The sequence below is a fragment of the Triticum aestivum genome, chromosome 1A (genome assembly GCF_018294505.1).
Source record: "Triticum aestivum cultivar Chinese Spring chromosome 1A, IWGSC CS RefSeq v2.1, whole genome shotgun sequence".
NCBI classification, from domain to species: Eukaryota; Viridiplantae; Streptophyta; class Magnoliopsida; order Poales; family Poaceae; genus Triticum; species Triticum aestivum.
The window spans coordinates 549,133,880-549,161,466 of record NC_057794.1 but is presented as its reverse complement, the minus strand read 5'-3'; the positions used below and the strand labels follow the sequence as shown (position 1 = coordinate 549,161,466).

General features: G+C 43.4%; 3 protein-coding genes across 4 annotated transcripts; 1 reads left to right on the top strand and 2 right to left on the bottom strand.

Moving 5' to 3' along the window:
• Positions 1–5,673: 5,673 nt before the first annotated feature.
• LOC123046576 (alcohol dehydrogenase 3-like) lies at positions 5,674–9,942 on the top strand. The gene is made up of 9 exons (XM_044469992.1): positions 5,674–5,798; positions 5,892–6,084; positions 6,151–6,189; positions 8,355–8,680; positions 8,781–8,863; positions 8,972–9,047; positions 9,139–9,200; positions 9,277–9,372; positions 9,488–9,942. The coding sequence occupies exons 1-9, from the start codon at positions 5,765–5,767 to the stop codon at positions 9,764–9,766; spliced, it is 1,188 nt and encodes a 395-aa protein (XP_044325927.1). The 5' UTR covers positions 5,674–5,764; the 3' UTR covers positions 9,767–9,942.
• Positions 9,943–12,723: 2,781 nt separating this feature from the next.
• Positions 12,724–16,776, bottom strand: LOC123180464 ((R)-specific enoyl-CoA hydratase). Of its 2 annotated transcripts, XM_044592524.1 has the most exons (4): positions 16,441–16,776; positions 16,238–16,353; positions 16,044–16,158; positions 12,724–12,973 (listed from the first exon to the last, which is right to left on the bottom strand). In XM_044592524.1, the coding sequence occupies exons 1-3, from the start codon at positions 16,717–16,719 to the stop codon at positions 16,047–16,049; spliced, it is 507 nt and encodes a 168-aa protein (XP_044448459.1). In that variant the 5' UTR covers positions 16,720–16,776; the 3' UTR covers positions 12,724–12,973; positions 16,044–16,046. The 2 variants fall into 2 exon arrangements, with proteins under 2 accessions (XP_044448459.1, XP_044448456.1); XM_044592521.1 differs by lacking the exon at positions 12,724–12,973 and having other exon boundaries at positions 15,858–16,158.
• Positions 16,777–17,093: 317 nt separating this feature from the next.
• Positions 17,094–19,982, bottom strand: LOC123065971 (uncharacterized protein At4g14342). Its single transcript, XM_044489154.1, has 4 exons — positions 19,672–19,982; positions 19,082–19,167; positions 18,852–18,975; positions 17,094–17,474 (listed from the first exon to the last, which is right to left on the bottom strand). Exons 1-4 carry the CDS (start codon positions 19,675–19,677, stop codon positions 17,427–17,429), a joined length of 264 nt encoding a protein of 87 aa, XP_044345089.1. The 5' UTR covers positions 19,678–19,982; the 3' UTR covers positions 17,094–17,426.
• Positions 19,983–27,587: the final 7,605 nt, after the last annotated feature.

Here is a 27,587-nt window from a genome sequence, read left to right as displayed (position 1 = left end):
CTGGAAGGATTGGCATCCGGTAATTATTTCAGGGAATGAAGGTAAGGTATTTCTTGAATTGGAACTTAGGAACTATATCGAGAGCAACGTAATAAGGTGAAAGAATTTCCAAACGGATAGGCAATAATTTAATGCCCAATCTAGGGTATGAATGGGGTTCAGAGCAATGAGAATAAGTAGTGTGTCTGATACCAGAATAGACCATCTCTAGGAAGGTCCTCATGAATTACATACGAAGCCAAGCGCGAGGAATAACTTTGGAAAGAGGGATGTACAGGAGAGTCGGGTTTAGATCCCGTGGAACTGTGGTTAGTGTGGATTAAGAGTAGGAAGAGCGGTGACATCTTGCACGGTCACGATAGCATGGCATGTTAGAGGGTAGCTTGTCAGCTATATTGGCAACAATGTCGGTACCAAGAGCGGGGGACGAAGAGAATCATTTTCCTGCTTGTTAAGATGAGGCGGACCAATAGGCAAAGTTCTCGTCCACCGGTGTTACCGAAATGTCATCAACAATAGTATCAGGGTCTTCCTGACAAAGTTGAGGTTTTTACATAAGCGGGGAAATATTACTGCTTAGATCATATAGATCATAAGAAAGGTTAAACAAATCAACAGAAATGAAAATGTGATTAATAGATTAATCAAACCAAGGGAAAGGAAAATGTGTTTAAACACAAGTATTATGAGTATATCCTTCACAAGAACAAGCAGAGCATAATATACATAACAAAGCAGCAAATAGATAACCATTTAGGTAAAGGGGCGAGGAAATTCATGATGTTACCCGTACAATGGTGTTTGGATAATTGATCAAGAAACATTTAGCTTTCGCTTCCAATGTTCTGGTTGGTATTCGAAATCCCACAGTCATGCTTCGAGGTAGCAATGATATGGCTTTTAAAGTAAGGGTTGGGTCTGAAGATCATAAGAATACACCAGGAACAATTTCAAGCATAGCAAAGAATCCAAGGTATAACCAGGACATGACCAAGTTTGTGTCAGCAGGAGGTCAAGGATGTTGTTGACGATAACACAAATCATTGAGGGGGCAAGGATGGTATTTCTCATCATGAATTCAATTGACCTCTCAGGAGAAGTCAAAATGTTGACGGTGATCACGACACATTTTTTCACCAGGTTTCAAGAGGGTGCAATCGAACAGCGTCGACATCAAGCAAAAGGAACGGTGAAGCAAAAGGTTATCAAAACCATAGATAAGATGCAATCTCAGAATCGGAGTTGCTTTTCAAGACAACAAAATGATGTTGAAAACTCGACCTAAGCCTTGCTCACAGTCTGAAGAATTCGTGCACCAAAGGAGGATGAGGTAGCATGATCAAGGGTGGCATGATAAGGATGTAACCGATAGTCTAGGAATGACAAGATTGAGTTTAAATTTCCCAGCAACAAATTACTAGGGGTATTGAATCGCAGTGCGGATTCGATTCACTACTCGGTGTTCTCGGTTGACGACAACCTAGAAACCGTGGAGTGACTATGGCAGGGAAAAGGTATCACTTCATCAAAAATTCATAAGATGTAGTAAAATGGCATGATATCCTCGAGATACCAAGGGGGTAATACTCGAAGGTAGAACATAATAGAAGTTGAACTGGGTTGTTGTCTTGCGACAGCAGATACTTTAACCTTGTCAAAAAATAGACGAGGCACGGGAATGGAGTTATCAATATGAGGTCGGCATGGTCAAAACCACAACTTCATGGAATCAAGTTAAAGATACTGCTACTTCTTGAGCTTGTGTTGATTTTTTCTTGAAGAGGAAAGTGTAGTGCGGCAAAGTAGAGATAAGTATTTCCCTCAGTTTGAGAACCAAGGTAACAATCCAGTACGAGGAACACACAAGTCACCAGTTGCACCTACACAAACAAACAAATACTTGCAACCAACGCGATAAAGGGTTGTCAACCCCTTCACGATTACTTGCAAGGTTGAGATTTGATAGAGATAGGTATAAAAGATAAATAAAAGTGCAAAATAAAGTGAAGATAAATAAATTACGGCAAGGTATTTTTGGATTTTTGGTTTTGTAGGTCTGAAAATATTATGATAAAAATAGACCCGAGGCCCATAGTTTTCACTAGAGGCTTCTATCTTGAAAGAAAGCATACGGTGGGTAAACAAATTACTATTGAGCAATTGATAAAAAAGCGTAAAGTCATGGCGATATCTAAGGCAATGATCATGAATATATGCATCACGTCCGTGACAAGTAGACCGACTCTTTCCTGCATCTACTACTATTACTCCACACATCGACAGCTATCCAGCATGCATCTAGTGTATTAAGTTAACAAGAACGGAGTAACGTGTTAAGCAAGATGACATGATGTAGATGGATAGACCCAATCAATACGATATAAACCTCATCTTTTTATCCTTAATAACAACAATACAAATATGTGCCTCGCTACCCTTTCTGTCATTGGGTGAGGACATCGCAAGATTGAACCCAAAACAAAGCACCTCTCTCATTACAAGATAGATCAATCTAGTTGGCCAAACCAAATCAATAGATCGGAGAGAAATACAAAGATATCTTAATCATGCATAAAAGAGTTTAGAGGCAGAGGCGGGTAACGAACGTTGCTCAGAATTCATTTTGCCAGGTTGGTATGTGTGACTTATACTATATTTCTTATGATATAAATGTGACACGTATCACCATGATGAAAAGAACATGGAGTCTTTGTCGTAATGGAGCCAGTTTTTTGTTGGTCTGCGCCTTTCCTCTGATCCAACGTAAATATACTCATACCACACGATCTAAACTTATGACTGCCAAGTGTTTGGGTTTATTCCTCGCAAAAAAGTGGTCGTGTTTATGTGCCAGCCACGCTCCCAGTCAACACCTCCGTTCATGCATTGGCTCTTAACTTCACTTGAGCGGCAGCAAAACAAACTGTTGCACCTAGACGGAACACATGTCCCATTGTTTTGGCAGTGCCATAAATTCTAAACGTTGATGTGTCTTTTATTGAGGATCTGCATGGACGGTCATGTGGGGCAATAGTTAGAGACCACAAAGGTAATTTCATTGTTGCTTCTACTTCTCGCATTGAGCATGTCGCATATGTCGTCTCTGCAGAAGTGGCGACATTACTTGAAGGTTTAAAGTTACTTCAAAGTATGGGGTGCAATAACGTCTTGGTAAGGATGGATAATTCTGTTGTGGTCGATGCTATACATCTGAATGAGAGACATTCTATGATGGCGGCTTCAGTTTTAGATTATTGCAGAGAGTTATTACGAGAGTTCGGGAAGATTACTATTGAGCACAGTAATAGAGAATCAAATGTAATTGCTCGTGAGCTAGCTGAGTGAGGGCGTACAAACACCCCTTCTTTATGGGTGGATGCACCTCCGGTTACTATTGCTAAATTTTAGCAGATGATGTAATTATTATTTAAGGTTAATAAAGCTAGCCATGAAGGTCTTACCGTAAAAAAAACTCCTGTAGCGTGCGTTTTGAAAATTAATTTGTATGGCTTTTGCTATTTTCTAAACAGGCATTATCTTCACGAACAATACAAAAATGGTCCAACAAATCAAAAATAGTTCACAAATTCACAAAAAAACTTCAAAATTTTGGCAATTGTTCAACAACTTTACAAAAACTTCGCAGATTTGAAAATGTTTGTGAATTTTAGAAGTTATTCCAAAATTTAAATAATGTTCATGAATTTCTAAAAACCCTGAATTTAAAATTTTGAAATTTACTTAGTGAACGAGAATTGAAAAACGTTCACTAAGTTTGAAAACTTTTCGGTAAACAAGAATTGAGAAATGTTCACTGAAAATTATTCACGAATATGATTTTTTTTTCATGAATTTGAAAAGATGTTGGCTTATAGCGATCACACCCCTCCTGAATCGGTCACAGCGCCAGCCACGCTCACGATCAACTCTTGTAGCACACGTTTTGAAAATTAATTTGTATATGAGTTTTGCGTTTTTCTCACCAATCATTTTCTTCACAAATAATAAAAAGAAAGGTCCCGCAAATCAAAAATAGTTCATAAAATTCACCGGAATCTTCAAAAACTAGCAATTGCCCAACAATTTTAGAGAAAACAAAATAACAGATTTTAAAGATGTTTGTAGATTTTAAAATTTGTTCCAAAATTTAAAAATTGTTCATGAATTTATTTATTTTTGAAAATTCTTTAGTGAAAGAGAGTTATAAAATATTCAATGAAAAATATTCGTGAAATTGAAAATTGTTCGGTGAACGAGAATTGAGAAATGTTCGGTGAAAACATTCATGAATATGAAAATTGTTAATGAACTTGAAAAGATGTTGGCAATTTCAAAAAAATTGTATAAATTTGAAAATCGTTCATGTCTTAAAATACATTCGTGAATCTGAAAATTTGTTTGGTGAATAAGATTTTAAAAAATGTTCAGGATATTGGAAAATTGATCAAGACTTTAAAAATATGCCGTGAACTGAGAAAATATGCATCCGTTGAAAAAAACTTAGGTATTTGGAAAAAATATTCATGATTTTTTTGTATATTTTGAAAATCGAAAAGAAATTAAAAAAATAGAAACTGAAGAAAAATATGGAAAACTATGCAAAAAGAAAAACCTCTGGAACCTTACCAAAACCGGACCAAAGTAAACCGGTTCCTGGTTCTAGACATGAACGGTTGCAGTTTGCCGAAAAAGAGAACTTGTGTAATGAAAATACGATTGTTGTTCTTATTGGGCCGCAGCCGATGTCGGACCGCCTGTAGGCGAGCGGAAGGCGATACATACTACTCCATTTCGATTCCCTAAAAAAAAACTAGTCCATTTCGCTGAATTTTGTACTTGTGCCGCTGGGCTGAGACAGTCAACTTTATGTGCTGAGGTCAAATAAATTTTTTATTACTTCCTACCTAACAGTGTTTGCTGAAGTTACGAATTACGATCGGCCTTTTCAACTGAGCTTCGTCCGGCAGTGCCTAATCGGCGCTTCAGGCGCCATTACTAAACCTGCCGCTTGCGTGGACTGGCCAAACAAGCGCACGGATGACTCGCTCACGCATGCAACCGATTTCGTTCATTCGCCGTTTTTTTTCCGCTCCATTAACTGTTTGTCGATCAACTTTTGACCAATTTAACCAGTTTGACCATTGACTTAAAACAACATGGATCTAAAAAAGTTGATAAATTTGAAAATAGTTTATGTAATTCAAAATTCCGTAATTTGAGAAAAGTTAACGAGTACGAAGAATGTCTGCAGATTTTAAAACGTTTCAGTAAAACGAGGGATTGGCGCCTGGTCCCGTCGACGACGATGCGCCAGGTCGTGGGCTCGTGGACCGTTGCAAAACAGGGTACCGAGCTGTTGTTTTCGCAGTTGGTTTGCTCGGTCGCCCCGGTTTCGGCCACCAAATGCAAGTCAGCCCTCTCCGGCCGGCCTCAGCGCTGGTTTTTTACTCTTTCCCAGCTACCGGTTGACCTGTAGGCTGTAGCCCCCTGATCACGTCACAACGTTTTCCAGATACCACACGGGCCCAATTTTGAAACCAGCGGACTCGCGCGCAGAGCCGCAGGGAGACACCCCTGTTTCAGCCGCCTTCTTCTTTCCCCCCTTGCACTCCAAGCCACCCTTAATTACTCGCCGATGACTCCAGCGCCTGCGGTATATATACAGGTCCCAGCCCCGCCTTCGTCCCTCACCACAATCTAGCAACGAACTGCAAAAGCAGAACCAGCGACAGAGATCCATCCTTCTCTTCTTCTAGCGACAAGGATGGCGACCGCCGGGAAGGTGATCAAGTGCAAAGGTGTGTTCCTCAGATGGTAGTCAGTTTCATCTGATTTTGGTTGATGTTTTGAGGACGGGTGGAGATCTGAATTGTGCGGTTCGTTGGTTGCAGCGGCGGTGGCATGGGAGGCCGGGAAGCCGCTGTCGATCGAGGAGGTGGAGGTGGCGCCGCCGCAGGCCATGGAGGTGCGCGTCAAGATCCTCTACACCGCCCTCTGCCACACCGACGTCTACTTCTGGGAAGCCAAGGTATCCACTCAAATAATTGTATATGTATCTCAAAAGCGTTTGTGTTTTCCTATTGGGTAAATTGCAGTGATGCATCAGTGGCTAATGAAATTTGTAATGATGTTCTGCTTGGATTTGTGCAGGGTCAAAACTGCTTGGATTTGTAATGATGAAGCTGGAGGGTAAATATGCATCCTCTCTGTCTCTGTCTCTGTCTTATTCTGTTTCAGCTGTTGCTTGGAGGAGGAATCTTGAATCCTAAATCATAGTTTATTCTCTCTGGCTTCTAATTCTAGTCATCCTGAGTACTGATCTCTGTCAATGGTATTAGATTCATATACCCTACATAAAGCAAGTGTCCATATTTTATTGCCAATGGGATAAAACATACTATGAAGCACCGGCGGAGGCCTCCAGTGGGCACGGGCAGGGTATGGCAGCCGCCATACCTTGACTCGGAGCAAAAAAATTGTATACGTATGTATGTTACGGCTGGCTAGTTTTGATCGCTGGCAGTTTTACGCTAAAAGGATAGATGGGCCGACGCATCCAGCTAGTTGGGCTAGAATCGATCGAGCGCCCATGCACGAAGCAGATGAACCGGTCGAGGAGAGCAGAAATTTGGAGCCGGAATTTTTTGCACGGACGCTGGTGATTATGTGGGCAGTTTGGTGGGCAAGGAGAAGGGCGATCTATGAGGAGGAATTTCAAGCTCCACTGTCCACGCATGCATTTGTCACAAGGTTTATGGCTGACGTAGTAGATGCACAAATAAGAAACCGTCAGTTGAAAAAGGCCGGAGGAAGAACCCCTGTTCCATCAGTTTGTTGGACACCTCCTGCGACGGGCATAGCCAAGATACATGCCGATGGTGGATTATCTAAAGATCTGCAAGTGGGAGCAGCAGCAGCTGTATGCCGCAACGACCAAGGCATTTTTCAAGGTGCTTCGGCAGTTGTGCAAGCTGGAATGACTGATCCTCAAACCCTCGAAGCACAAGCGATATGTGAAGCTATGGCTTTGGCTGCTGACCTACAGGTTTCTAGAGTGCTTATAATATCAGACTGCTTAAGTGTCATCAAGAACATTAACTCAGGCAACAGAATGACAGCTTATGGTGCTATCCTGAAGGAAGTAGATAGGTGGAAAGATAGCTTTCAGATGGTCATCTTCGACCACGAACGGCGAGAGTCAAATAAGGACGCTCACGCTCTAGCTAAATATATGCAACCTCCCTGCGTGGGGGTAGGCATGTCTGGTTCACAGGGCCTCCAGACCCGTTTTGTATCCCTATAAACATTAATATGCAATAAAGCTCTCCCGTTCCCTCAAAAAAATATATGAACCGGTCGAGGTGTCGAGCCAGGTCGAGAACACATGACCCAATCGAGACACACACACACGGGAAAATACCAATTGTTCCTTATCCTTGGGGTGCTCCCCATGCTCCAATTTGAAAACATCAATTTTAAATGTCTCAAAATTTTCAGAAAAAAATGTGAATGCTCACAAGGAATATGAATACAACCCCTAAAAATTTCAGATCCAAACTCGAAATTTACTTTGAGAAACAAAAAAGACAAATTCAGATATGGATAGTGTCTAATGTTGCTTTTGTCTTTTTATGACACTATTTATGCTAGATTTCACATTTTCGATTCTCAATTTTCATTTAGAGCACCCCAAGGATGGGAGCACCTGATATTTCCCCCCACACGCACGTCTCCACGACTCCACCACTTCTTACTCCACCCGGCGGCCGACGCAGCGAACCCTAACTAGTGCGGCGGCGCCGGCTAGCCAGGTCGCCAGGACAAGGCGGGTGACCGCACCGGGGCAGCCAACGGCAGTTGGCCAGGTCGCTAGGACGAGGCAGGCGACCGCGACGGGGCAGCCAACGACGGCAGGCTGGGGGCCTAGAGGGCAGCGACAACAACGCCATTGGCAGCTCCAGCCAGGACCTAGGCGCCTAGCGGGTAGGGCACTGCCATTGCCTGGGTCTTCTAGCCATTGGAAGATTCATTATCAATATGTTTTAGGTTGTTTTCCTATTGAAACATGCCTACATTTTTATTGTATTTGATTTTTTTGCTGTAATGTGTGTCGACTCTTTCGATTTGCATCAAAAGAATTCTTTCCTTAAGACTTTGCCAGACCTTAATTTCTTTCCGTCCTCCGCCTCTGCTATGAAGAATCATGGGAAAACGTCATCCATGACACAAGCTCACATCACAAACTGCTCTGTACAATCATACAGTTTTGGACTAGTTAATCTCCTCAGCATGTTTGCTCTTCATAGTTTATCTTTTCTGGCATCTCTTTACACCAAATAGCTTCTTTGTCGCAGCATCGTCGAGAGCGTCGGAGAAGGTGTGACTGAGCTTGTGCCGGGTGACCATGTCCTCCCGGTGTTCACCGGCGAGTGCAAGGACTGTGCCCACTGCAAGTCAGAGGAGAGCAACCTTTGTGATCTCCTCAGGATCAACGTCGATCGTGGCGTGATGATCGGCGATGGGCAGTCTCGCTTCACCATCAATGGGAAGCCGATTTTCCACTTCGTCGGGACCTCCACCTTCAGCGAGTACACCGTCATCCATGTCGGTTGCCTCGCAAAGATCAACCCCGAGGCGCCCCTTGACAAAGTTTGTGTTCTCAGCTGTGGCATCTCAACTGGTAAGACTGATATAACAGCTCGTCACATGCCATTGTTTCCAAATGAAGCACAATGGTTTAGGATGCCTTGATTAGTTGCTGAGTTGTCATTTTTCTTCAGGACTTGGTGCTACGCTCAATGTCGCAAAACCAAAAAAGGGTTCCACGGTGGCAATTTTCGGTCTTGGAGCTGTAGGACTTGCTGTGAGTAACATTCCAAGATGTTAATCTTCCACGACATATTTTTTACAGGCTGAAGAGAATTATGCGCTATAGCCATGAATAATGACTGTATGCTTTTCACATGAGCAGGCCATGGAAGGGGCCAGGATGGCTGGGGCATCAAGGATCATTGGTGTGGATTTGAACCCTGCAAAATACGAACAAGGTACAATAATCTTAAAACAAGGGTGTCTTGGCAAATGTTTTCGGATTGATAGAACACTGAACCTAACAGCATGTACTACATTATTTTTCAGCTAAGAAATTTGGATGCACAGACTTTGTGAACCCAAAGGACCACACTAAGCCCGTGCAAGAGGTCTGTTGTCCATGTCCCTCAGTAAACATTTTCCCCTTTATTCAATCTTCATGACATGAACAATGATGCTCTCCAGGTGCTTGTCGAGATGACCAATGGCGGAGTCGACCGTGCGGTTGAGTGCACTGGCCACATCGATGCAATGATCGCCGCCTTCGAATGTGTCCACGATGTACGTAGCTCGCACTATACCTACTATAAATAACATATCTGTACTCCAACGATAATTAATCACACCCTCTGCTTTAGAAGAGTTTAGACTGAATGTTGCAACCTGGTGGATGCAGGGGTGGGGCGTGGCCGTGCTGGTTGGCGTGCCGCACAAGGAGGCGGTGTTCAAGACCTACCCAATGAACTTCCTCAACGAGAGGACCCTGAAAGGCACCTTCTTCGGCAACTACAAGCCACGCACCGACCTCCCGGAAGTCGTCGAGATGTACATGAGGAAGGAGCTGGAGCTGGAGAAGTTCATCACGCATAGCGTGCCCTTCTCGCAGATCAACACGGCGTTCGACCTCATGCTCAAGGGGGAGGGCCTGCGCTGCATCATGAGGATGGACCAGTAGATCACCGCCTCCCATCATTCATCAATGTGTCTCGCTGTTTTCAGATTTGGCGCTTGAGAAGCAAAAGGCAAAAAAACAAAAAGTTAGAAATCTCCCCTTGGATAATAATGTACTAGTCGCGAGATGTGTTCATCTCTATGGTCTCAGATAGAACGAATGGGTCTTTGTTTTGAGTGTGTCGTCGGCAGCTTTCAGTTAGCATGTAAATTACTATCATTGTGCACAATGGTAATTAATATCTTGCAGCATCTGTCTTAATGTTGGGAGCGTCTATGACACGGGTGCCTGGAACTTGTTGTTCCAGTCACCCTTTTTTTGTGCAGAACGATTTGCTTTCGACGGCAACACCTAGATCAAGTAGAGAAAACGTGACTGGTTCTTTTTTGCTGTTTAGACCGATTTTCACTTACCTGGCAAAGCAACAGCCCAAACGGAGAGAAGGCCAGCCAGGCTCACCTATCTATCAGAAACTGTCCACATAGAGGATGGAAAATAAGCTATTGGTAAACGGTTAACAGTTCTTTGCTTTGTCCTTGTCTTGCGTAGAGAAGATTATCCTAGCATGTTTGTTTGGTGCTGGTAAAAAAGGCTGGGTTTCAATATGGACTACATATGGACTGAAATGAGTGAACAAACACAGTAAAATATGTCTATATACATTCGAATTAGAAGAAAGAAAAAAAAACATCTTACATTAGCGTACAGAGGGAGTAGTACTGTACTGACTTTGTTGGAGACAGAATTAACGAGATATATTGGAGCATATTACATGACTACATGAAACTGCCTCGTTTATAGTTTCTTTGTTTCTGGAGAAGATTTATGTGTGGTTTTCTTGTTCTTGAATAAAGGTGGTTTCAGAGGGGGGTTTTCAGATGTTTCAGGTATCTGTCAAACAATAACTTGACAGGCTCAATTCCAAATGCCCTTTCGCAGTTGACTTCATTGACTGTTCTTTAAGCTGAGCAAGTTTTGTAACATTTTGATCCTTTCCCCCCAATTACTTTGAGTCATGCAAATACTATTTTGTTCATATACAAGGATTTGTCAGCCAACCAGCTCAATGGATCAAATTCCCTCCGGACTTCTCAAAAGTGTTCAAGATGGCTCCCTGAATCTAAGGTAAGTTTGCGGGAAATGCCTGTTGGTTCCTGGGGACATCTGTCCCTGGAATCTCACCATTCATTACCCTCCCGATCCCCCCATCTGCTATCAGTATTCTGACTTTCCCTCCTATATTCTGTCACACCTACAATTTATCAATTCGTACTGTCCTGTACTTCTGACTCAGGCCCGCATGGCATTAAACCAGTGTCTCATCTACCAACTGCCAAATCCTCTTACACTCTGTACCTGTATCCGTCACTTTTGGCTTCAACTCGCTGTACCTCCAGATTTTGCACTTCGCGCCCGCGACAAGAATTGAAGATTAACACTTCAGCACTCCGGTGATTTATGGAGATGACAGAACCTAAAATCCTTGCTTCCAGTACTGGACAGTCAACTGTTCCTACACTAAACATTACTACTGAACTTATCATCTTAAATTTACTTATCTTATTTCCAGTAATCTTCAGACAACTTCTCTCTGCGCGGCCAACATATTGTTTAATAAAATGCTTCCTATTCAGTAAAGGATTATGTAATACTTTCATTGTTCTCCAATCATGGTGACATGCTTTATGTACGTTCATTTTTTCTAATGTTGATCAAATCAAGTTGTTGTTCATAGCGATGAACTACTTACCTTGGTTTATTTTATTCCGGATTAATAAATCATGTAGAACGTGGGTTTACAATTTTCATTACAAATACCCTTTGTTTCTCGGATTTATATATACCTGATAGGGAAAAAAAGTAATTACGAAAAAATTCAAAAGTTTCTAAAACTTTTTTGAAATAAACTATATCTTCTTTTCTACCCGTATAAAAAGTTTTGAGAGGGAAAAACTGACATCAACTTCAGGGCAAAACAACAATATTTCAAAGACAAAAGTTTGAATAGTAACTTTATATAGTGTTGATATTATTTTTTTCCCAGCAAAAAATACCATGAAAGTTCTTCCTTGCCCAAACTTTTTATACGAGTACAACAGAAGGTCAAGTTTATTTCAAAAACATTTTTTTTACTTTTTGATAATTACTATTTGTTATATAGGGTGTATATGCGCGGACATGAATTTTTGGGACATGCGGCTACGCGCTGCCGTTATCGAGGCCGTCCGGCGACGCGCTGTGATTGCTACTTTTATTAGCACTTTTGCAATACGCGCCGCGTAAATTCACACACCGCACGAATACTCGCGTTATACGTCCCAGCCGCACAGTCCACATTAAATGAATACACGTATGTGATAGACATCTTAAATGGGATGGTGGGCTAGCCAATGGTCGGGCGTTTAAATGTGTCTGGCTCGAGCCTGCACGCCTTGAATATCTCTTAGCAAGTGTGGGGCTGCCGTTTTTTTGTGGTTTGTTCTGCCAAATCTCATTTTATGTCTGTATAATTGTGGTGTACTGGTGTATCAATTCAGAGCCCTGCGTTCATATTAATGCTGCATTATTACCTGTGTGTTGACAATGTTGATTCATCTAGGCTATCATGTGAAAAAGTAGAGGGTAGGAAAAATCAGCAGACATAGAAGTACAGAGGTTAGGATTTAAAACTCGATTAGATCATGTGGGGTTTTTTTCGGGTATGAACGTACGTGCTTGACTCAATTAGTTCCAAGTCTTTTGTTTGCTCTTTGTTATTAGCATGTCCTGGGTTTTGGTAGAGACTGACAGCTCCCCGGTTGAGTAGCATGGTGTGATGAATGGAGCTTTAATTCCATCCTGGGTGGCTTGAATGCATGCATTCTCATGTACTAGATACAAGATACTCACTAGAGTACTATGCTTTATACTCCCTCCTTACCGGTTATGCAATGGTAAACGATGACGACAAGCTATGCAATGGTAAACGATGTCTGCGGGGATGGTTCGTTGCGACTCGAGAGCCGCCAGTTCACATACAGGGAGCTTCAGATGATAACAAACAACTTCCAGCGAGTGCTTGGTCGGGGAGGCGATATATTATTACCTGAGCACTTTGAACTGAAAAAAAAAAGAGTTGATATTCATGTTCCAGTGTCAACCTACTTGCAGGAAGCAACCGCAATGGAGCATGTTTGACTTGGCCACAGAGACTCCGAATCGCACTTGAATCTGCACAGGGTACATATGTGAATGCAGATTATATTAAGTTTGCCATTGAATGTTTAGTGTTCTCAATAACCTGAGCACTGGCTGGTCTGGTGATGTGCAGGGCTAGAGTACCTACACAAGGGGTGCTACCTGCCCCTCATCCACAGAGACGTGAAGGCAACCAACATCCTATTGAACGCAAAGATGGAGGCTAGGATCGCTGACTTTGGCTTGTCCAAGGCCTTCAGCAATGACAATGAAACCCACGTGTCCATGAACACACTCATTGGCACACCCGGATATGTTGATCCAGAGTACCAGGCGACGATGCAGCCAACAGCAAAGAGTGACGTGTATAGCTTTGGTGTCGTACTGCTAGAGCTAGTCACAGGAAAGCCAGCCAGCCTACAGGAGGCGGTGCCCGTCAACATAACCCAGTGGGTGCACCAGCGACTAACGCGGGGCAATATTGAGGGTGTGGTGGACGAACGCATGCGTGGTGGATATGATGTCAACGGGGTGTGGAAGGTTGCAGATATCGCACTCAAGTGCACTGCACAAGCCTCGGTGCAGCGTCCCACCATGACCGACGTGGTGGCACAATTGCAGGAATGTGTCGAGCTAGAGAATGGGCGTGTTGGAGGCAACACAAACAACGGCTTCCACGGCGGTAGCAGCGGTGATGTCCCGAACTTGAGCTATCATGCCTACACCACCGATCGGTCCACCATGTGAGCCAGAACAACACTACAATTGAGATGGAGCATAATGTTATCAGGGAGCCAACAATGCCTACTGGTCCTGCTGCACGTTGATACTTCTATGTCTCATTGCTAGTCAGTTCTAAAGGCGGCCATCAATTCTATTGTTTTTTCTCCTTGAAGTGGTATGTCTGTGATTTTGAAATATTTTGAGTTTTCGGAAGTGAGTCCAGATGTAAAATTGTTCATTAGACATCTGAAGTGTGTTGTTTATAAAGTTTAAAATTTTTGAAGGAAGACCTCGGGGTGGATGCTTATTGTTTGCTCTCCTTTTGCTTGAGTGATTGACAAAAAACTACCACATTTCACGTATTCGTCCCACAGAACTACCACATTTTAAAAACTGACCAAAAACTACAGATTAGTGATAATTTCGTGACAAAAAACTACCACTTTCGTAAAATAGCCATTTTAGACGGTTTAAACACGTTTATGACAGGAGGGGCCCGTTTGTCAGGGCTGACGTGGCGGAAATCATCAACTCGGTTTATTTTGACTGCCATGTTGACCGTTATGACGGGTGGGGCCCATATGTCATTCTTCTTCTTCCTCCTCTTTCCCTCTCTGACATTTTAACAAACACTTCATGTGCATCATTCGAGCACGCATGTGGTCGGGCAGGGCGTCGCCGCTCCTCCGCCATCGCATCCACCCAGCCCGTTGCCGGAGTGGTCCGTCCATGCCAAAGACCTCCTCCTCCGCGCGAAAGAAGCCGGCTCCGGCGCCCTCAGGCCAGTGCTCGCCCGCGCCGCCCACGGGCACCTCCTCTCCTATGCTCCGCGCGCTCCTCCTCCTCGTCCTCTTCTCGACGGCCAGCGTCCACGACACGTCCAGCTCCGGTGTCGCGCCCTGTCCGCTGCTGGACCCGGGAACGCCGCCGATGAACCTCGGGTGGAGCGCGCGGCTGCGCATCGCGCGCGGCATGGCGAGAGGCCTGGCATACCTCCACGACAAGAGCCTGCCGACCTGTCGCCGCCGCCGCCCGGAGCAGGAGGAGGGGCGAGCCCGTTGGCCGGCGCCGGGCCTTCCTCCTCCGCCGAGGCGGCCGCGCATTACCGGGCGCCGAGGCGGCCAAGAACACGACGAAGTCGAGCACCAAGTGGGACGTGTACTAGTTCGCCATGGTGTTGCTGGAGCTGGTGGCCGGGCGAGCGCTGACGAGCGTGGAGCTCTGCCAGTGGGCGGCGGGGGAGGACAAGAGGCAGCAGGCGTTCCGGTTGGTCGACGCGGCACTGCGGGGGGAGATGGAGGGCAGGGAGGAGACGCTGGCGAGCTGCCTGAGGCTGGGGTTCGCGACCAGGCTCGCGGCGGCCAACGCCACGAGCTTGCAGACAAGGCCACCGGCGACGCGGTAGGGCGAGCTCCGCGTCCTCGACAGCGTGCCCATGCTCTGTTTCACCACGCGGGTACGAACACCAAGTGTTCGTTGAAATGCTTAAGAGAGAAAGAGGATGAGGAAGAAGAAGGTAGATGCTGACATGTGGGACCCACCTGTAATAACGGTTAATCTAACTGTCGAAATAAACGGAGGTAACTTTTCCGCCACATCAGCTCTGACACGCGGGTCCCGCATGTCATAAACAGGTTTAAAATCATAAAAACGATCATCAACTCAACCTGGTAGTTTTTTGTCACAAAATTATCACTAATCTGGAGTTTTTGGTCAGTTTTCAAAATGTGGTAGTTCAGTGGGACGGATACGTGAAATGTGGTAGTTTTTTGTCAATTACTCCCTTTTGCTTAGTACTACAACTTGCTTCTGCTCAGTTTTGGAGGGAAAGAGGGAACACATCTTCTCAGGTTACAGCCTAGTGGTTCAAGTTATTCTGTTGAAATTCTTCAGTTCCTAGAAGATTTCAGTTTAAATGTACAAGATTCAGATTTGTTATTTTGCGAACTAAGCAGACCACGTTATTTCCTATCTTCCACTCTTCACAACAGAGCAGCGGCAGAAATGGTATGGAGCAGCAGCAAGAAGTAGTACTGAGCAGCGGCAGAAATAGTATGGAGCAGCAGCAAGAAGTAGTACTGAGCAACTGAAGTAATCTACTGAGTATGCCTAGTGGTTCAAATTAATCTGTTGAAATTCTTCAGCTCCTATCACAGTCAGCATGAACACCCAACCCATTGAATGTTCAGAAAACTGAAGTGATATACTACTCTTTGCTCATGCTGTTAATCATAACAGGAAGACTGCAACGAGCTATTCCCAACAAAGCTGCAATCTCATGTCCCTGAGGCCCGAAGCTTATGCGAAGGCGGAATGGTTCATCATGAGATAAAAGTCGCCCTGTTCCAAATTGATCAATCATAGCATCGAATCAACATACTTGTCACTCGATTGCCTCGGCGCTGAGCTGCAGCGTGGGCAGAAAAGCCATGGCCTCGCCGTCGATGGCGAGAGTCTCCTCATCGTCCATGAAGCACTTGGTGGCGAACTTGACGCTGCCCAACAGATATTGCTATTAGTTGCCAGGAAGCGCAATGCTAGAAGATACAAAAATGGCGCTAGGTGGTAGTATACATGTGCCTTCCGCCGGTGGCCTTGATGTGGAGCGCCTGCACCTGCGCGACCACCTCGTCTCCGACGTGCACCGGCGCCGCGAACTTGAGGGACTGGCTCGCGTACACGGCTCCAGGCTGCACGAGGAAGCAGCCGTCAGATCAGGGTGGGAAGCCCGCCAGCCGTTCGGCGGAATGGCAAAGAGGGGGAGGAAAGGAGCGCACGAAGTGGGAGGCGATGAGGGCGGGGAAGAGGGAGGCGACGAGCATGCCGTGCACCACGCGGCCACGCTGGAACCCGCCCGTCCCGCGCGCGAAGGCATCATCAAGGTGGACGGGGTTGCGGTCGCCGCTCACCCCCGCGTACGCCGCCACGTCGTCCTCCGTGAACCGCCGCCGGCGCGGGCGCAGCGCGTCGCCCACCTTCAGCGCCGCCGCTATGGTTGCCGTCGTCGACGCCGCGCGGACGTGAGTGGCCGCGCGGGTGAGGCTGACGAGACGCATCCTGGTAGCTTTTCCTCCCGGCGCCGGGATGTGGGGATGAAGCGAGAGAGGGCCGCTGCAAAGGAAAACGATGGCCTGTGTGTATGCATCGCGGCCCACCAGGCCATCTGCCGATGTACTGGACCCGGCCCAAGAAATCGAAACCGCCAGTGCGTATACTACTCTCTAGGACTGCTTACGCGTATTACACCGTATGCCACGGTGATTTCGTTACTGGCTGGAGTGACATTTGGTATGATCAGGATACAGAAGGCAGAAGAAAATTGGATTCAGACTAGTTGCAGTGTTCACGTATATGTATGGCAGACTCTGTCAAAAACTTCAGCAAACAGATCCATCGAATTTGCTGTTGCTTCAGAAACCGACATGAACTCTCAAAAATATTGCAGTTTCGACATGTTCTGCTGCAATTCGATTCAGTCGTTCACAGATGGCAAGATGCAGATACGACATCACATTACATTTACCCATTCATGAGAAAAGATAGCCACCTGCGTCCATAATTTAAACGAGATGGTAGCGGGATAACCAAACCAATCTGAACGGGTAAGGATCCATAGAGATAGAGAGGACTACAAGCAAGAACAGGGTGCACAGTGCTAAAGATGTTCAAACACAACCACACAAAGTGCCTGAGCTTAAGACTTTGGTAACAAACATCATCTGAACACAAGCTGCTGTGGAGGTAGCACTACAGTACTGACTCCTCAGTCTTCATCTCTCTCAGGAGGGAGGCCACAGGGAAGCAGCATTTTCTGCAAGACCAGAAACATGGTCTATATTAGAATACTCGTCGATACAGCTGCTTGATAAATAAGTGGACAAACATGCAAATGGAGACAATATAGTATGGCCAAATACAACACATGGAGGGCGACTACCTCAGATACTGGTAAATACATTAAGAACTTCAAACTTGCTAAATCAGATGGCAACAAAATGAATTTGATGAAACACAGAAACAGATCAATAGCATAACAAACATAGCATAGGGATTCAAATAGAAAACCTGGGCAGAGCAGGTTGAATTTTTTTTTCTTCAATTTTGAGTATAAATGTTGATTTATACATTTTACCACAAGCCTGCAACACGATAGATATAGCAGTGTTTTTCTCTATGCATGCGCAATTGCAACCTGAGAAATTCTATTCACAATTTTTATTGCAGAGCAAATACCGCATCATAGATAGAAACTGTCACACTGGGATACTAGAGTACTACACTGATCAATACCACAATAAAATGGGAAAGATAAATGCTGACATTAGATAACTAGCTTGGCTCTCCTTATCCATATTGCATAGCACAGAATGTACACATGGCTTTGAAATTGAAGCCTATTTAACAGTAGATGGTAAAAATGTGAATTAACAAAATATGGCCAGCTAGCCTTCAATTAAGGTTTGCATCAGTTTGAAAGCCGGAAATAATCAATTTAAGTCCAGTGTGTTTTGCTTCCGCCATTCAATATATGGAAAAGCCATCTGACATTTGAATGTGAACCATTTAGATGATGTGGAACCTCTTCAAGCTACATTTTTAACCCTTTGATGACAAATATGTCAATAATTTTGTGTATACTGGGGTAAAACTTATAAACTTAAACTCTGGGCATTCTGAAACCGTATTTCTAGACATGAAGTATCTCTCATATCACTTCAAGAAAGGGTTGTGAAACCTGTGTTCGCTCAGTTGGTGTATATTTATAAACATGAAGTACCACAAACTGTCACACATCACTACACTATTCTTTGGTAGCATGGAAACGAAATAACTTCAAGCCAGATTCTGACCATGATGTATTATGGCCCAGTAGAGAAACCTGCCCAGCTACAATTTGCAGCAACAATATGGTATTTAATGAGCTTGCATTGTGATACACTATAACAGCACTTTCATGGTACATGGTCACCATTTAAAAAGGGCCAGTTATGATGCAAAGAGAGGTTCCATTAACAAAAGCAAGACTAGCATGAGCATCCCACAGGTGAAAGCCTAATGCAATCAAGTAACATAAGTCAATAGCGATACTAATTGTAATATATGCCAACCTTTATACACTCGTTCAGTTGTACACAATGTGCAGCTAAAACTCAGCAGGCAAGTTAATATATATTGCTTTCACACATACCTGCATAAATTCGTAACGCTCCCTTCCAATAGATTCATTCTCAGCAATGGAAAAATATGCCAACATCGGATAGTGTCCAACATAAGATGCATAGCTGTCTCTTTGGATATTTACAGCCCATTCACTGTAATACAAGGAAACGTAATGGTTAATATCTTACCAGCCCATGCCCAACCAAGAATACCAGTTAGCTAGTACAGCATTTTTAAAACAAGAAATGAGATACTTACAATCTGGTCAGGTCAGCATGCCCTGTTCCGACATACTTGGCTTGAAGATGCTCAAGTTGAGAATTGATGTTGAACCTGTCACTAGCCTTTAAAATAGTGATTCGTATTAGAACTGACAAGCGATTCAGTTAAAATATAAAAGGCTGTTACTAAAGCGACAATGCATTGGAAGACTATGACCTAGTTGAAGACTTTAAGCTGAAGCGAGCTAAAAGAAGGCAAGAAATCAATAGATGACCGGGTTGTATTTACTAGAATTACTCGAAATAAGCAAATTAAGAAAACAGACATCATGAAAGTGCAATTCAAAACATACAACAGCATCTGAGCTCTAAGGCTGACATTGTGGCACACACCATGTTAAAGCAACTACTCTACTCGAAGCTAACCACCAATACAATACGAAAAGGTAAATGTAACAACAATTCGACAGGTATTGAGCATATATTGCACGGGTTTTTAGCTAATACTACTAAAAATCAATTCAGTTAGCAGACAAGAATAAATATTAAATAGACCACATATAATGCCAATCGAATATTTTGGGGAGAATAAGCAGCATAAGAGAGATTGGGTCAGGGGCTACTGACCTGCATGGTGGCCGACGAGTATGACCCTGACCCTGGATGGGAGAGCCGGGAACCCCTGAATCAGATCTGCGGGCGGCGCGAGTGGGGATCGAGAGCGGTGGTGCTCGAGGAGGAGGGGGCAGGGAGGCGGCGGAGCTCCAGGAAGGTGGCCGGGGCGTACGACGTCGGGGGCGAGGGAAGGCGGCGGCGGTTGCTCGTGGAGACGAGGTGGCGGTCGATTCCGCCGACGAAATCCCAAAACCCTAGCCAGGCTCTGCTCGTCTTATCGGGGCCGCACTGGAGAAGGAGAAGTGAGCCGGTGGGACCCAGTTGTTCACAAGACACGTAGGTATGTCGTCAACTAAACATCCAAGAACAGCTCAAGAATACATAAAAAAACAGCTCAAGAAGGCCTACCTGATTTTTCAATACATTTTCATTATTGAATTTTATACAAAATGAAATAAAATGGTCATGATAGAGACCAATGTTGTCGCGCAGGAAGATGGCCACCGTGTAATTCTGAGAGGCGTGCAAGTTCATATGCAAACCATACGGAGGGGTTGATGCATATCGCATGGGAAAAGATTGTGAGGAGACTGTGAATTGAAAATTAAATTGGTGTTTTATTGGAATGGATCGGACTTTTCAACATATCCTGATCTCAGTTCATTGTGGTTAAAGAGGGTACATATCACTAGAAAATGTGATAAGATAGTAGATCATCCAAGCAAGTAGAATGGTGCTTGGGAGCACTCACTTCATTTTCAAAACCAGACGCAACAGCATTTCCCTTTAGTATATTTAATAATTTAATATTCATTATATAAAGGTTGTGCCAAAGCATGACAAAGGTTCTATCGAAGCATACTAATCTAAGTAAACCATCTGGAATTAGTTTTCTTCTGTTGTTTGCACAAAATAGATAAGTGAGGTGCGAATTCACTACTTTACGTGTGTAAATTTCAATGATAAAATGCATCAGGGCGTTATGTCAGGTATGCACGATCAAATCAAAGCTTCCATGCCATCCAGCCTACTTGGTCTCAACACACGAATCTGCGCTATAGTAGATTCGACTGTGTGGACATGGATCATGTGGCGAAGCAAAAATGTCAGTGCCATGGATTCGTCATAGTTTTTGAAGATCCCATGTACCCAACATGTATTCAACTTTTTTTTATATTTCAAAAACATCTTCGAAAACCTACATTGAAGTTGATGTATCTATCGAGTATCCTATTCTAGAACAACGCTGCCTCATAATATGAGGGTGCACACACAATAGGTCTGACGACGTAGACATGGTTCGCGCCCCCAAAACACGGACGCTTGTGCTCAAGATTCCATGCAATTTTTAAGCTCTCACATGTAACCCAACATATATTCATCTTCCTTACTATATCTCAAAAACATTACCAGAGACCTATATTGAAATTGATGTATCTTCGAGTAGTCTACTGTAGAACAGTTTGGTCTTATCACAGAGCGTGCACATACAATGGATCTAACGATGTAGACAGGGGTTGCACCGCAAAGCATGGGCTTCGACACTGTTGATTGTCCAATATTTTAGTGAAAATAAAAGTCAAATATATCGAGTAGTATAAAAATAAAAAAAATATGTGCATGTATAGTAGATCTAACGATGTAGGGAAGGGTCGCATCGGCAAATGAAATAAAAAGTCAAATTGTATGTAGACAGGGATTGCACCGCAAAGCATGGGCTTCGACACTGTTGATTGTCCAATATTTTAGTGAAAATAAAAGTCAAATATATCAAGTAGTATAAAAATAAAAAATATGTGCATGTACAGTAGATCTAACGATGTAGAGAAGGGTCGCATCGGCAAATGAAATAAAAAGTCAAATTGTATTGAGTATATCCTAAAATTTAGAAAATCGTATATATACTTGGAATAAAAAATTCATATATAGTCAAAATAAAAAAAAGTACTTTTTTTATATTTCAAAAACATCTTCGAAAACCTACATTGAAGTTGATGTATCTATCGAGTATCCTATTCTAGAACAACGCTGCCTCATAATATGAGGGTGCACACACAATAGGTCTGACAATGTAGACATGGTTCGCGCCCCAAAACACGGACGCTTGTGCTAAAGATTCCATGCAATTTTTAAGCTCTCATATGTAAGCCAACATATATTCATCTTCCTTACTACTCCCTCCGTTCTCAATTACTTGTCCTGGATTTGTCTAGATACGGATGTATCTACCCAATTACTTGTCTTGGATTTGTCTAGATACGAAGGTATCTAGCACTAAAAAAGTCTAGATACATCCGTATCTAGACAAACCAAGACAAGTAATTCGGAACGGAGGGAGTATATCTCAAAAACATTACCAAAGACCTATATAGAAATTGATGTATCTTCGAGTAGTCTACCGTAGAACAGTTTGGTCTTATCACAGAGCGTGCACATACAATGGATCTAACGATGTAGATAGTGGTTGCACCGCAAATCATGGGCTTCGACACTGTTGATTGTCCAATATTTTAGTGAAAATAAAAGTCAAATATATCGAGTAGTATAAAAATAAAAAAAATATGTGCATGTATAGTAGATCTAACGATATAGGGAAGGGTCACATCGGCAAATGAAATAAAAAGTCAAATTGTATGTAGACAGGGGTTGCACCGCAAAGCATGGTCTTCGACACTGTTGATTGTCCAATATTTTAATGAAAATAAAAGTCAAATATACCGAGTAGTATAAAAATAAAAAATATGTGCATGTACGGTAGATCTAATGATGTAGAGAAGGGTCGCATCGGCAAATGAAATAAAAAGTCAAATTGTATGGGGCGCGAACCATGTCTACGTCGATACGATCCTTCCCTACATCGTTAGATCTACTATACATGCACATTTTTATTTTTATTTTTATACTACTTGATATATTTGACTTTTATTTTCACTAAAATATTAAACAATCAACAGTGTTGAAGCCCATGATTTGCGGTGCAACCACTGTCTACATTGTTAGATCCATTGCATGTACAGTAGATCTAACGATGTAGAGAAGGGTCGCATCGGCAAATGAAATAAAAAGTCAAATTGTATTGAGTATATCCTAAAATTTAGAAAATCGTATATATACTTGGAATAAAAAATTCATATATAGTCAAAATAAAAAAAAGTACTTTTTTTATATTTCAAAAACATCTTCGAAAACCTACATTGAAGTTGATGTATCTATCGAGTATCCTATTCTAGAACAACGCTGCCTCATAATATGAGGGTGCACACACAATAGGTCTGACAATGTAGACATGGTTCGCGCCCCAAAACACGGACGCTTGTGCTAAAGATTCCATGCAATTTTTAAGCTCTCATATGTAAGCCAACATATATTCATCTTCCTTACTACTCCCTCCGTTCTCAATTACTTGTCCTGGATTTGTCTAGATACGGATGTATCTACCCAATTACTTGTCTTGGATTTGTCTAGATACGAAGGTATCTAGCACTAAAAAAGTCTAGATACATCCGTATCTAGACAAACCAAGACAAGTAATTCGGAACGGAGGGAGTATATCTCAAAAACATTACCAAAGACCTATATAGAAATTGATGTATCTTCGAGTAGTCTACCGTAGAACAGTTTGGTCTTATCACAGAGCGTGCACATACAATGGATCTAACGATGTAGATAGTGGTTGCACCGCAAATCATGGGCTTCGACACTGTTGATTGTCCAATATTTTAGTGAAAATAAAAGTCAAATATATCGAGTAGTATAAAAATAAAAAAAATATGTGCATGTATAGTAGATCTAACGATATAGGGAAGGGTCACATCGGCAAATGAAATAAAAAGTCAAATTGTATGTAGACAGGGGTTGCACCGCAAAGCATGGTCTTCGACACTGTTGATTGTCCAATATTTTAATGAAAATAAAAGTCAAATATACCGAGTAGTATAAAAATAAAAAATATGTGCATGTACGGTAGATCTAATGATGTAGAGAAGGGTCGCATCGGCAAATGAAATAAAAAGTCAAATTGTATGGGGCGCGAACCATGTCTACGTCGATACGATCCTTCCCTACATCGTTAGATCTACTATACATGCACATTTTTATTTTTATTTTTATACTACTTGATATATTTGACTTTTATTTTCACTAAAATATTAAACAATCAACAGTGTTGAAGCCCATGATTTGCGGTGCAACCACTGTCTACATTGTTAGATCCATTGCATATACAGTAGATCTAACGATGTAGAGAAGGGTCGCATCGGCAAATGAAATAAAAAGTCAAATTGTATTGAGTATATCCTAAAATTTAAAAAATCGTATATATACTTGGAATAAAAAATTCATATATAGTCAGAATAAAAAAAGCTATGCACACCATGTCGGTGTTTACATACATGTCATGTGCTCATCCTCAAGGTAATCAAATCACCCTTGAGAGAACCATGCCATGGTGAAATCACAATTATCTATTGTTCATTGTTTTTGATATAGCTTACCACTCACGCCAAATGGTGAAGACCTTGTCCCGAAACCAGTTTATAAATCGGTTTGGATCCCTTTCCGTAAGCGATGTGGTACTATACTGATACGGTGTAGCCGACTCCTCCTCGTGTTGCCTCGATAGGGGCCGAACTGAAGGCCTGGTACAGGGAAAAGAACCGATGGGCCAGACCGTCGGCCCAGGCCAGTAGTATTTTGTCTTCCTGGAGTGTAGTAGATGAGCGGCGGGAGGAGGGGCCGGGAGCACCGGAGGAGAGGGAGGGCGGTGGCCGGCGGACCCGCGCTGTGCGTCTGCCTCCTCACCCTTTCTGCTCGTCGGCACTCCGCACTCGGCGTGTGTACTGGTCGGGGCATCTGCCGGCTCTCGCGTGGACGGCATGGCCGCAAGGTGTTCGGCGTAATGCTCCCGGCTTCCCATGCTGGCTCACTGGACACGAGCGAGAGAACTTTTCCGACGAGATGATCCGGAAAACTGGACGCCCATTGGGCTTTGGTGAGACCGATGACACACCTGTTTATCTGCCACGAGTGCATTGAGAACTTTACTGTTGACTATATGGTGTCTCCCGCTGATCTGCAGGTATTATGAAGGTACACAGTGAGACATGGAGTAGCCATCTCTTCTCATCCAGAAAGGAATCACTGCGAGTGGTGGGCGATGTGGCGATGAAGGTGTATTTTCTTGCCAGGATGCTTTCTAATCTTCTGTCCACTTGTTTCAGGGATCAGGTGAGACCGTGAGAGCACTATGTCCCCTGTCGTCATTGTCGTCACAGTTACATGGCTTTAAAAAAATTTATTGGTTATCATTTCTGTTCTAATTGTTAGTGTGTACATTATTCATGTCATGTTCAGTTATCTTGTGACTTAGTCTTTGCCTGTACATAGCGCATTATTCACAATCATGCACACAATCGACTCTTGTAACTGCTGGATGCATCTTTGTACTACCTCAACAGTTGATGAATAGATTGAAAGTTTTTCCTCGCAAAAAAAACTGCTGGGTGCAGCTCTATATGTACCATGTACTGAACATCAATGCAAACACAACTACAGTTTCAGTCAAACTCCGTTTCTATCACTATTTTGAGCCAGTAACGACTAATGTCATGTTATCATCTCTGACTCCTAATAAAAGCTTTATGCATTCGGTAAATACGCGTCACACCACCTGAATATATTCTCGGAAACAGGCTCTCGTCTTGTTTCATAGATATAAAACACAAACCAATATTCTCTGTAAACAAAATTCTAAGTGATCACGCTGAGATGTCGATGATCACACTCAGAGGACACGACAGATCTCACATGAGGAGGGATTGTGAGGGAGTGTACACTAGTAGAAAACAGGGCTTTGGTCCAGGCCGGGTCAGCCCATTAGTCCCGGTTCAGTCCAGAACCGGGACCAATGGGGGCATTGGTCCCGGTTCGTGAGCCCAGGGGGCCGGCCGGGCCACGTGGGCCATTGGTCCCGGTTCATCTGGACCTTTTGGTCCCGATTGGTGGGATGAACCGGGACCAATGGGCCTCGCTCCTGGCCCACCACCATTGGTCTCGGTTGGTGGCTTGAACCGGGACCAAAGGCTCCCCTTTAGTCCCGGTTCATGTCACCAACCGGGACCAATGAGGTGCCTATATATACCCCTCGCTCGCGAGCAGAGCACCCTAATGCTCTGTTTTTCTCTGGCCAAGGGGGAGAGGACTTGGTGGTGCTCTAGCTCACCTCCTATGCACACAAGGTGTTCGATGGAATGCCCGAGCCACACTACTTAAGCTTTCTCCTCTCAAAGCTCGACCTCCAACCTCCATTTTCCACAATATTTGTCTAGGTTTAGCGGTCCGTCATGCCCCGTCCCCGTCTTCACCGCCGTCGATCACCCGCGCCGAGCTCATCGCCGGCACCACCGTGGTGAGCCTCTTGTTCTTATCTTCTTTCTGAAAGGAAAAATATTCTTACTTGTATGTTTACATAGATACTTGTATTATTTTATTACTTTTATTATTGCATCTTATATAGTGCGATGGTTTTGGTATCCGCCACCGTCGGCCCTCGTCCTGTTTATGATTCGGATGTGGTATATATATTATCTTTATAACTATTGGTTCATTTATTGTTTATGAAAATTATGCCGACCAACGTGACATAGATTTTATTTATGTAGGATGTATGTGAATCGGAAATGCCAACCGACCCTATTGTCGAGAGGTTAAATTTAGTTGAAGAAGAAAACAATTTGTTGAAGGAAAAAATAAAAAAAATTAAGGAGGAGAAGATGATATTGGAGTTGCATGTTGCGGATGTCGTCGATGATCATAAGATCAAGATGTATGCAATGCGCTTGAAGATTAGAAAGATTAGAAAATATGCCATTCATACCGAGGCTTGGTATCATTATGTCGTTGGATCAATTGTTACCTTGGTTGCGATTATGATCGCATTTGTTTTCGCATTGAAATGTTTTACATAGTTTCAATGTATGGTTTAATTAATTAGATGCTCTGGAGAGTTATATGTTGTTAGATGAGAACTATATATGCACTTTGGTTTTAATGTGATGATGAACTTCTATTAATTTGGACACTTAATTATATATAATGCACACAGATGAACCGGCAATGGATATACGGTGACAGACACACCTGCGAGTACATTAAGGGCGTGCATGAGTTTCTCGATGCGGCTGAGGCAAACAAGCAGAATGGTTTTATGTGTTGTCCATGCACTGAATGTGGGAATACGAGGTCTTACTCTAACCGAAAAATCCTTCACTCCCACCTGCTTTACAAGGGTTTCATGCCACACTATAATGTTTGGATGAGGCACGGAGAAATAGGGGTTATGATGGAAGACGGCGAAGAAGAAGAGTACAATGACAACTATGTGCCCCCTGAATACGGTGATGCTGCAACGGGGGGAGCTGGTGAAGATCAAGAGGAACTAGACGATGTGCCCAATGATGCTGCAACGGGTGAAGCTGCTGAAGATCAAGAGGAACCAGACGATGTGCCCGATGATGATGATCTCCGTCGGGTCATTGTCGATGCAAGGACGCAATGCGAAAGTCAAAAGGAGAATCTGAAGTTCGATCGCATGTTAGAGGATCACAAAAAAGGGTTATACCCCTGCGAAGATGGCAACACAAAGCTCGGTACCATACTGGAATTGCTGTAGTGGAAGACAGAGAATGTTGTGGCTGACAAAGAATTTGAGAAGCTACTGAAAATATTGAAGAAGAAGCTTCCAAAGGATAACGAATTGCCCGACAGTACATACGCAACAAAGAAGGTCGTATGCCCTTTAGGATTGGAGGTGGAGAAGATACATGCATTACCTAATGACTGCATCCTCTACCGCGGTGCATACAAGGATCTGAACGCATGCCCGGTATGCGGTGCATTGCGGTATAAGATCAGACGAGATGACCCTGGTG

Coding starts and splice junctions, on each gene's coding strand:
- LOC123180464 (XM_044592524.1), bottom strand. CDS start 16,719: ATGCGTCTCGTCAGCCTCACCCGCGCGGCCACTCACGTCCGCGCGGCG. Junction 16,354..16,440: donor CCCTCATCGCCTCCCACTTC/GTGCGCTCCTTT, acceptor TTCCTCGTGCAG/CCTGGAGCCGTGTACGCGAG. Junction 16,159..16,237: donor GCCACCGGCGGAAGGCACAT/GTATACTACCAC, acceptor TCTGTTGGGCAG/CGTCAAGTTCGCCACCAAGT.
- LOC123046576 (XM_044469992.1), top strand. CDS start 5,765: ATGGCGACCGCCGGGAAGGTGATCAAGTGCAAAG. Junction 5,799..5,891: donor GAAGGTGATCAAGTGCAAAG/GTGTGTTCCTCA, acceptor CGTTGGTTGCAG/CGGCGGTGGCATGGGAGGCC. Junction 8,864..8,971: donor TTGGAGCTGTAGGACTTGCT/GTGAGTAACATT, acceptor TCACATGAGCAG/GCCATGGAAGGGGCCAGGAT.
- LOC123065971 (XM_044489154.1), bottom strand. Junction 18,976..19,081: donor CATGCTGACCTGACCAGATT/GTAAGTATCTCA, acceptor CTTGTATTACAG/TGAATGGGCTGTAAATATCC. Junction 17,475..18,851: donor AGCGTTACGAATTTATGCAG/GTATGTGTGAAA, acceptor CTGGTCTTGCAG/AAAATGCTGCTTCCCTGTGG.